The sequence below is a fragment of the Suillus bovinus genome (assembly GCF_016758785.1).
Source record: "Suillus bovinus strain UH-Sbo-P2 chromosome Unknown EDB93scaffold_184, whole genome shotgun sequence".
Taxonomy (NCBI): domain Eukaryota; kingdom Fungi; phylum Basidiomycota; class Agaricomycetes; order Boletales; family Suillaceae; genus Suillus; species Suillus bovinus.
Window position 1 is genome coordinate 24,944 of NW_024542240.1, and position 10,581 is coordinate 35,524.

At 47.3% G+C, this 10,581-nt stretch overlaps 2 protein-coding genes across 2 annotated transcripts; both read left to right on the plus strand.

The window, feature by feature from the left end:
- Positions 1-285: 285 nt before the first annotated feature.
- On the plus strand, positions 286-3,491 carry EDB93DRAFT_1273720 (uncharacterized protein; the record flags this gene model as incomplete). The annotated part of the gene is made up of 14 exons (XM_041454370.1): positions 286-437; positions 482-726; positions 783-961; positions 1,020-1,343; positions 1,481-1,580; positions 1,608-1,629; positions 1,683-1,833; positions 1,918-2,059; positions 2,111-2,333; positions 2,384-2,459; positions 2,517-2,706; positions 2,759-2,820; positions 2,890-3,162; positions 3,205-3,491. The coding sequence occupies 14 exons, from the start codon at positions 286-288 to the stop codon at positions 3,454-3,456; spliced, it is 2,391 nt and encodes a 796-aa protein (XP_041300788.1). The 3' UTR covers positions 3,457-3,491.
- A 3,456-nt stretch (positions 3,492-6,947) lies between these two features.
- On the plus strand, positions 6,948-10,491 carry EDB93DRAFT_1273739 (uncharacterized protein; the record flags this gene model as incomplete). Its single annotated transcript, XM_041454371.1, has 9 exons — positions 6,948-7,695; positions 7,754-7,804; positions 7,866-8,059; positions 8,113-8,436; positions 8,489-8,591; positions 8,648-8,959; positions 9,011-9,158; positions 9,213-9,890; positions 9,951-10,491. The coding sequence occupies exons 1-9, from the start codon at positions 7,353-7,355 to the stop codon at positions 10,489-10,491; spliced, it is 2,694 nt and encodes an 897-aa protein (XP_041300789.1). The 5' UTR covers positions 6,948-7,352.
- Between the last annotated feature and the right edge of the window lie 90 nt (positions 10,492-10,581).

Sequence of the window (10,581 nt, forward strand, 5' to 3'; positions counted from 1 at the left end):
TGCCCTTAGTACGAGGACATACCAGCAAGGTCCACTGCAATCGAACCGGCCTCGCATCGTCCAAAATCCGGCATGTAATCTCTCACCGCAATCCAGTTGGTCATGGACTCTGCCTGACGCAGGAAACCCTAGGTCCTAAGAAGATTGCTGAACGGGCAGCTGCAACAAATGCGCGAAAGAGAGCTCATATAGAAGGTGAGTGAGTGGGTTTATGAGCTCAAATGATATCTGAACAAACCAACAACTTACCTAGTGCTAACTGCGGAGGAGAAACGCGCCCTTGACATGCTTCAAGAACGTAATTTGGATGACCATTTTGATGACAATGGTGATTTTGGCTCTAGCATCCTGGATGGGTTCGAGTCAGTTGATATCAGTCATGCCGGTGGTGAGTTTTATGAACTTACAAGAGAAATGATGGGTAATTTCTGGAATGTGTAAGTTGCACATCTATATTAAGCAGCTGTTGAGAACTCACCAGAAATACTCCAAGGTCCTCCCAGGTACGACGCCCAGACTACAGGACGAGGCGTGATAGAACACGATGCCGCACTGAGGCATTTGACAACCAAATGCCAGTGTTAGTACATGCATACCTTGACTGGCACCTCACCAACAGTGCCACCAATGGCCAAGGCTTCTTTTCACACCGTGCTGCTGCTGCCCATCAAGGGACCATGGATATTAATGCTGGATCAATTGCCGTGAAAGTTGTGGACATGTTCTGTGAGTGAGAGTTTGAATGATGGCATGATCTGATCAAATCTGATGCTGACATACAGACGCTGAAAAGGTACCTTTAATGATACTCCCTACTGACTTGTTCTTAGCTTCGGCACTTGTTCATCAGGGAGTCATACCCTGCTCTCCAATCAGTCCCTCTACAGGCATAACTATAGAGTCTCTTGACTTTTACCGCATTGCCCGTCAATGCAACCCTCATTTCTCAATTCAGGCATATGTGAAGACAATGTGCGATAATTGTTCTAAGTTCTAACATTGTTTCACTCATGCCTTAGGTTCAATTTCACTTGTATCTCTCACGACAATTTTCAATCGCACTCAATGTATACCTTCAGATTCTCACCAATGTCGATACTCTGCTTCACGAAGCAATTGGACGACAGGACCCTGACTGGCGCCTAAAGCATTGCTGTCCTGCATGCACATACACTCTTCAAGATGAAGTCTCATTACAATTCAAAATCCTTTTCACGATGGATGGTAATGATTCCCTCAAGCGAGTATTGAAAAAAGTGTCACACGATTCAGATGCCGACGACTTAGACAACATGGAGAGCAGGGCAACGCAACACTCCTCTGAGCTGCCCACTACGCAATATGTTTGAGGCGATCATTACCTGCCCAGGGAGTATGTCGACTCATTTAGATCTAATGATTCATCAATGGATATGCTGGAAGACAATGATAAGGTGAGTTAAGTGTTCCATATTTTTTGTTCATTGCTCAAATTCATTAGGACAACCCTTGTATTGGACGATGGAAAAACATGCAGGATGACAAGACAAAGAAGATGTGGGATGTTTTCGACGAGTCTGGTATCTTCTTAGCTGTCTGTCGTCACGGGTTTTCCCTCCTCTGAGCAGATATGATTCAGAGTGGCGAACAGTGAGTTAGATTTGGTATACTACTCACTATTTACTTGCTGATTCTACCTCCAGGGCAAAATATCCTCTAGCCATTGTCTCCAAGCTCTTAGATGTCTTTGGGAGGGATTTGGGCGGCAGTTATGACATTGGCTGTCGGTTCAAAACCACCCTGCATCAGAGTATCCTGGGACAACGTGCTCGCAAACTTAACTACACTTCACTTGTTGGCGCTTTCCATGGACATGCTCACTGACATCTTTGTCAACTCGACCACCTCGCCACATATGTTAAAGGCCTCGGACTTGAGGACCTCGAGGGTTGTGAGCGAACATTCTCGAAGTCCAATGCACTCGCTTCCTCTGTGCAATATGCAAGCACCTTTCACCGCCGTCAGACAATCACACATTATTTTCAGCACAATGACGACTTCGAAACTTTTGCAAATCTTAGTAAGTAATTGGAGTCCTTTTGCCCACAGAAGCGCTAATCCTAATTTCTAGCAACATTTCTCTACAATAACTATAAGCAAGCTCTCGACATCCTTCATGATGGTCAGAAGACCTTGCCAAAGCTCATGCATGAGCTTGGTGTGACAGATCCAAGTGTCTTCGATTCTTGGTTGGCCGAGGAGCGCACTTATCTGCTGTCATTGAATCATGAGCCTGAACGTGAGACCCTTGAAATGGAATATTGGCAGAAGTTGGTAAATTTATCCACTAGCAAGTGAGTCTATGTATTTGATTGCTTGGTTTATACTGATGAGATTTGACTAGAATAGAGCTCAATGCTGCAAGTGCGGCATGGGCTGTTTCGACACTGAGTACTGTGCAATTTGGAGCTCATGATATTGTGTCAACTACTAGGATTGAGACCGCACGATGACATGCAATTGAAAACTACGAAAAGGACCTGAAGATGGTCCAGGAACTCAAAGGCAAGCTTAACATCACTCGTGGATGGGTGCCCAAAGACCAGGAGTGGAAGGATGCAGGGTGTCTTGTTGCTAATTGCAAATTACAGTGTGTGCTTGATCACTTAGAGGGTTTAGTTGTTGCTCGAATATTTGAGCTGTCGAAAATGAATCGAGCAGGCACAGGTACACTGACATGCTACTTCTATAGATGCTCACAACTCACAAGCACTTTTAGGGTATAAACTATGCAAACATATTGGAAAAGCCCTACAGGCTCGATCAGCGGCTATCCATACAGTGCTTGACTGATACAATGCTGCCACATGTTCATTCTCTCCTTCATGTCCATCCCTCACATGGGAAGAGGTAGTCAAGTATGCCTTTCTCTCTGACTTTGACCTCCTCCGTGATGCACATCAAGATGTATCACAGCATCCTTGGGCAACACCAACAGGCCGCCTCACCATGGATACTTACTTCAAGATGCGCCGTGCGCAGGAGGAGATCCAGCATCTCAATGTGGAGATCAGACGAGTAGCTACATACTTGCGCGATGAGAACAAGCACTTACTCAGGTGCGAAAATCAACTTAAACCTCTGCATCCTGCGCTCGCTCATCAAGTGGGTTTGCATCGCAAGGTTCGTGTGAGGTTCGCTGGACATCATATTCGTCGCCTGCAGGAAATAAGCATGCTGGAAGGCTTTACGGGGAGCATCACACCAGGCACAAGCATTGAACAAGGACCTGGTTCCAGCACGAGCATCCCCACTGTGTGCATTCCCTCTATACTCACTCGTAATGGTCTCTCAATGCCGCAGGAAGGTGCAGATGACTTGGAGGAGGACCTCAAGGAAGAAGAGGATACTGAGGTCGATAGTGAAGAGCATGCTCGCATTCTTGAAGACATTCTGCAGGTGACTTCAGACATTTAATTATGTTTAGCGTGATATACACTGTATTTGGGCTGTAGAACCACCCTAAATACTTTACATGTTTTATACTACATACCTGTCAAGGTCTGCCCCAAATCCATGCTCTCCTTGGCAAGATACACAAGCTCGCTGTGTCAGACAGCGAGCACAAAGGTTTGGATGCTGACGTGGCTTGGTTACCGTTGTCCGGAAGTTGCCGGCATCCAAATATAGTCAGAATGTCTAATTAAAGTTCCCAGGCACACGGGTGCAATGGCCTAGGGCAGGATACTCCCAAGAACGGCCTCAACGCTGATCTAAGGCTCCTCAATATTGAGCCTTTATTCATTTGGGTGGAGACGTAGAAACATATCGACTTAGATACACCATCACCCCCAGCTGTCAGGTCTAATTAGATCAGGCACATGGGAACATCAGGTGTTGTTAGGCAACATCTGGTTGCCGAACAGCCTCTAAGTATTAGGTGCCATTTGGACAGCAAATTTCGCATTCGAAATTCAAACATTCATCATGTGATCTTGCCGTGGGACTCTCCAGGAGAATCCCAGATGCCACTCGGTGGAACGGTGCACTCCATACTTACACTGACAACACATCGTTATCATGACAAGATCTCACTCATCAAGCTCACGATCAAGCCATTCCCTTCGATCCAAAGGCCAGGTTGATGCACCCTCTACTACTACACATCGCAAACCTGCTGCTCACTGGACTACTGAGGAGGAAGCTGCCTTGATCCAGTACCTCCAACAACACATGAGCACCACAGGTGATGCCACCGGCACAAACTTCAAGAAAACAGTTTTCCAGGGTGCCACCCAGCATCTCAAAGACAATTTTCACCAGCAGCAAGGCGGTGAGAAGGTATGGTCAAGTTGTCAGACCAAATGGGCCAATGTGAGTACTGACTACTATGGGTGTGCCGGCATGCTGCATGGTGTTAATACTGATTTTAATTTCTGTAGCTGAAGACCTCTTATTACGGTGTCCTCGAAATCAAGAATGCATCTGGATTCTCATGGAGTGATGTGGATGGCACAGGAATTTCGTTAGAGTATGAAGCAACATGGACGAATTTTGTCAAGGTATGTAGCGGCTATCTCAACTATACTTGCAACTCACCCTGTATTATTTTGAAAGATCCATAAAGCTGCAAAACTGTTCAAGAACAAGAGCTTCCCGCATTTTGAGGCCATTCACCACATGATGCCACGGAAGTCCCGAGGCAATTGGGTCTGCCAAAACAAACCTCCAGTCACATTGTCCGAGGACTCAGGATCCATTCCACCTGCTGCACATCATATGTCACACTCTGATCCCCTTGCCACTACTGCAGCTAGTAGCAGCACTGCACAGCCACCAGCACAACCACTTGCTGCTCCACCATTAGCGCAACCACTCACCGCCTTGAACTTGAGTCAGCTTACTGCAGTGATGAATGAGATCAGCTCTTCTCCAAGTGTCAAACACCACATATTTCAGCCTGGAATCGTACCAGCATCACCAACCGCTCCATCTACCTTCCTCATTTCTGACACAGACGCTGTGTCCTCCGTTATGACCAGCGTCAGCCGTCAAGAGAAGTGGAAGACCAGCGCACTAAGCTCAGACATCTCAATTACTAATTCATCAAAACAAGTCCGACCTCCCCCAGCAGCTGTAAAGGTGCAGCAGGAGAATAGCAGTGCAATGGTCAGTCTTGCTGACATGCTCAAGGACTTCAACCAAACACTTGCAGACACCACAGCCGCAACGTCTGCAAAGGACCTTGCACGTGCAGTTGCAATGGTCAGCGCAAGCACTGTATTCTCAGACAATGAAAAAGTCGACTTGATAGACTATCTTGGATCGAACGAGAGAGAGGTCATCAAGTACCTGAATATGGATGAGAAGCTCAGATCTGTGTGGGTGCAAAGATGCTTCACTAACATTCGCTGCAGTAGTATGTAACCATTACCAACCGTGCCAAAATGATTGATCGCAAACTTACCATGGCTTATGTTGCTGGTCAGATCGCAGAGAGTTTCAAGACTATCGTCTTGCGCCAGCTTGAAAACGCCATGTTAAATTCCATCAGTTTGTACTATGCTAATGTACTACGCTAATGGATGTCCGCATCAAATAGACTCTGCACAATAGTCCTCCCACATTGCCTGTGCTATAGCGTCACGACGCCGTTCTGCACGCCGTCTCTCAGCAGCATCAGCAGGCCCATCCCCAAGTTCCCCATGAGCCACTCCATCCTCTCCGCCATCTATGATGCGGTTATTCTCGTTGTATTCATCTTGATCGAGTAGGTCAGTGTCAGGGTCGTGCCTCCAAATAAAATTGTGCAAGGCACACAAAGCCGCTGGCACTCGTGCTTGAATGCTCATGTTGTACTCTAGCAGTAGTTGTAAAATTCACCACCGGCGCTTGATTACCCCAAAAATCTGCCGCCATTCCTTGAGATGATAGCGCACACCGCGATATGGAACAAGCAGTGCGTCACATGACCTGAAGCCAGCATCTGCGAGGAAGTATTTTCCAGGGGGATTGTGCAAGTCCTTTGTGTGTGCGTCGTTCCAGAGAGCCGCATCAGCAACAGAGCCATCCCACCCACAAAGCGAGTAAATAAAAAAGAAGTCAACATCGCACATGAAAAGACAATTCTGGGAGAGATATCCTTTATGGTTCCGCATGAACGGCTGGTCCTCAATGGTGGTGAATGCACGGATGTGAGAACCATCAACGGCACCAAGGCACTGATCAATAAATCAGACATGCGCATCATTTAAGATTGTGGGAGAAATGGGAGTGTTGTGCTTAGGGAATTGAACCTGTGAGGAGTAAAACGGAGGTGTTGAAAAGAACAGTAACATGCGCTTGAAGTACCTAGGGTCATAAGTTTGATCTTAGATGAATTATAATACAATATTGATTCTCTACTTACTGTGAGACTGTATCCGATGAACATTGGAACCTTTCTCCGATATGGCGGGTCGAGAGCCCTGTGACACAGGTGTACAGAAATATTGCAAGCTGTTCCTCCACAGAAACTCCATTGTGGGACCTTACAAACCCATTGGCTTGTAGGACTTCCAACAAACCATTGAAAACATTGAGGTTCACACTGAGATTGTGTTTGATGCGATCAGGGTGACCGACCATGAGTTCCAACACCCATGCTTCGCCCATTAAAGCAGATGTGTGATAGGGTATGCACGCACGGCGGGTTAGGAAGTGTGTCTGATAGTCTATGAGGGCCTGGGCAACAACAGCAACTAGAATAAACATCAGGCGCTGTATACGCCCTCGTTGCACCATCCCAAGCGGTCCATCGTAGTCAAGTTGTTGTAGGGTAGCAGCTGGCATGGTCGTCGTACAGCGCTGATGATCGTTATCGTATTGGAACCTGATACAGTAACCCGGCTTATATAATTATGTTGCATGTGACCACGAATCCGAAATTTGAAAATGGAATTCGCTGTCCAAATGGCACCTTAGACTCGTGACCGTGGAATTTTGGGCTACATCACTCGACTCGTCCGTGGTTATATAAGCCAGGCTGGTCCCGAGCCTATCTGTTTATAACTTTGTACAAATCTCTGTTTTGTACGTGAGATATCCCGAAAATTCTGCAGGTCGTGTTTGTGTCCACAGGGTACGTTTTACGTCGGGATCTCCAAGCAATCAAGCTCGGGTTATTGTCCAACTAAAAAGTCGTTTTCGCAGTGATTAATATTAATATTGTGCCACCAATCTCATTTTTGTCTCCTTCGAGAGGTGATGTTCCTGTGTATGTCACTGGCGCAGAATCGCGGACTGTTAAAGCAGTGGCCATAGACGCGCCACCTGGATCATCGATATCTCAGTCTCTCAATCATTTACTAGCATACATTGACACACTCGGTACCATGTCAGCTTCATCACAGGATCTTCCAAGGACACCCCTGCCGCTCACATTGCAACACCGTGATGAGATCGATCAAACCGTACTCAAAAGAGTTCGCCCTAGCTACTTGAAGACGATCCTTGAAGATGAAGGGGCTAATGATGTCGCAATAGAGCCACTCCTTGAGATCGTCATAACAAGAACTATCTGGGCGACCAGTGAATTACTCAGGCGGGAAAACCTGAAGGATAACCTTGATGAGGGTGTGGCATGGGCGGAGGGGACCCTACAGCAGCGCCCTGAACTGCGGGGAATAATCCGCCACGCCTGTCAGACACGCTCGTTCTCCCACATCGCTGACCTCGGTGAGTGCATGTACCAGCGATATAGATGCCCCTCTGCTGACGGTTGCTGGTGACGCAGATATATTTCAGATACCTCAAGCTAGTGACCCCCCCGCACCCTCGGCTGAAGGTCAGAGACTTTTATCTTGTGACATCTACTTGGGCTATATCTCACGTCAGTCGTATCCTAGATGAGGACCAATCAGACTTCCTTTACAATTCGTTCGTCCGACCATACGTTGGGAAGGCTGTGGATGGTTTCTATGAGTACCTGAAAAATAACAACATGAAGTTCGCGGGAAGCGGCGACAAAGGACCATACTATGCGAAGTTCTGTTCAATCGTGCAAAGCTCGGGCACAGGAAAATCAAGACTAATGACTGAGGTCAGAATTATGAAGCGCATATTGATATCAGGTGGCTGAAGTATTTTTTTTAGCTCCGGAACAAAGGCGTTCTTGTTTTGTACATGAACCTTCGTGATCCGAGTGATCCAGGCTTCCCTATGCGAGACGTAGTGCCTGCGCGTATATTGACGGAAGATATGGGCTGCACTCAAGCCGAGTATACCGCTCGTTGTTGCGCCTTCTTTACGGCCATATTCCAGACGCTCCAGAAGTATCTGAGCGACGAGTTTCCTCGGCTGCGCTCTCAGGCTAGCGGTCCTGATGCTGCAATCAAATCGTGGAATGACGAAATGTGCGACATGCGCTCGGAAGCTCGTACCAAGTTCTTTCAGGAAGTTCAAGATCTCTATGAGAAGGTGACAAAATCACAGTCTCTTGAGAATCCGACTAAAGACGTTTGCGCAACAGATCCTTGATAAGATCAAATTATCGAAGCCCGAAGAGAAAACCGACTCCGCTGCGCCCACGGCGGAGGAGACCGCCGTAAAGTTAGGGAGTATGTCTCTCACAGGTAATTGATATATTTTACACAAGGCGGTCGCCTAAGGTCACACCGTGGGTGAACAGATGGGAAGATCATGGTGCCGAAACTAGAAGGCGAATCATTCGTCAAGACATCTTATAACAACATGCTGGAGGTTTTGAAACGTATATTCAATAAGAAGGACAGGGACATGGTTTTAAATCATGATCCTAAACTCGTGATAGCATTCGATGAGGCCCACCCTCTGAGTAACATGAGTATCAAGGGTTTTCGTCCATCACATATTGTTGGCAGGACGATCAATTGCTACTCCAAGAACTGCCACGCATCAGTCTGGGTCGTTTTTGCATCCACAACTTCACAAGTGGCGCATTTTTCAGCCCCTCAAATGATCCGTAAGTACCTGTTCTACGTTGCCTATTTTCAACCTTCACACAATCTGGCAGATGACTCTTTGCGCGTAGCGGTGGCTGGTCAACTGGTATACCCGCCTTATACACATCTTGGCTGGGACCAGCTTGCAGACCCTCTGTCTAACATATCGGCGAATGATGTCGCAAAGTTCAGTCATATCGTCGGATTCGGTCGACCACTGTTCGTCCCTGCCTTTTTATCCTCATTTCCAGTTTCATTGACCACGATAAATAGGTGGAAATCGCTCGCGGGAAAATTTACTATCGCTGAGATTGTGATACTGGCTGCCCAGAAACTGTGCAAATCTATGACCTTTGACCTGACGGATACGAACCAGGCTCTCGCTATCCTGTCTCAGAGATTCGGTCTCGACATTTGCTTTGGTCACCCTGATGCTGTCTCTTATCTCGAGAAAGCGGTGGCTAGTCACCTGCGTATATGCTTCTCGACGACTGAAGATAGGACGTGGACCTTCACCGGTTATCCATCGGAGCCCTTTCTATCCTGCATTGCATCAATTCTGCTCCATAGGACGCCCGACAGTCTGGCGAACGCTTTGGCGGTCTTGAAAAGAAAGGCTGATGGTGGGATGGTCGAGATAGGACAGAGCGGAGAGTTGGCCAGCAGGCTTTTGCTGCTTCTCGCCAAGGATCTCTTTATCCGCAAGGACCCCTCCCAAGACGTGATCATGGATATACACCATGTCGGAAATAGTGATGCAGATCTGATAGACTGTCAGAAGGTCCCCGTCATCGATTTTTTGGAATATCTTTTTGGCGAGACTTTCTGGTCGGAGTTGGCTGAGGCTAAGGCAGCATTTCAGCATGCCTACATCAATTTCTCGCATTGGGTAGCAATGACAGAGTTCATCTCACCGCGAATTTCCGATCAGACTGACGCCGATCCATTGAGGTACGCTTTTAGAGGTTTTCAAACGATATGGTGTCTAAGATGATTATCACGGCTGTATAGCGCTAGATGCAGCGCCGAAGAGTGGACCTTGCGACACTGGCATCGGACGAGTGCGGTGCAATGCTGTCATCTGCAGCCGCTCGTTGACAAGATGATTCCTATATATTTTGACGATCCGGCCCTTGGCCCCAACGATCTCGACCGCGTATCACAGATATTCATTTCCGACAAGGCGGGGAAGAATTGCCATGAGCAAGACTTGAGGTTCGTCACTCGCAAGCATGATTCGATCCAGTGCCTATCGAATCTCCCCTACATCGCTCTCCTTCTCGACCTCAACGTGAAACCAAAGCTTGAGGTTACATTTCCGAAGAAGGAACCAAATCATGTTGAAACAGACCGATGTCTACGGATCTACGCTTCTGGAATCAGCGACATCACGTTTCCGGTCTTGGGCCAACATTCCGAAATTGCGACACAGCTGCGTGGGCTTGTCTCTCGGCAAAAGGAAGCACCGTCCCAAACAACTCTCGAAGCTCTCGTTAAATTTGGGAGTACTGCGAGGCTACGCAATTTGCAGTGGGAGGCACAAGATGCATGATAATCTAATTGAGCGTGTTGAAATGTTCGCCCGTCTTTGCATCCCAGATCTTTACTGCGTTGTATTTGAATCCAACATCGCAATCATGGC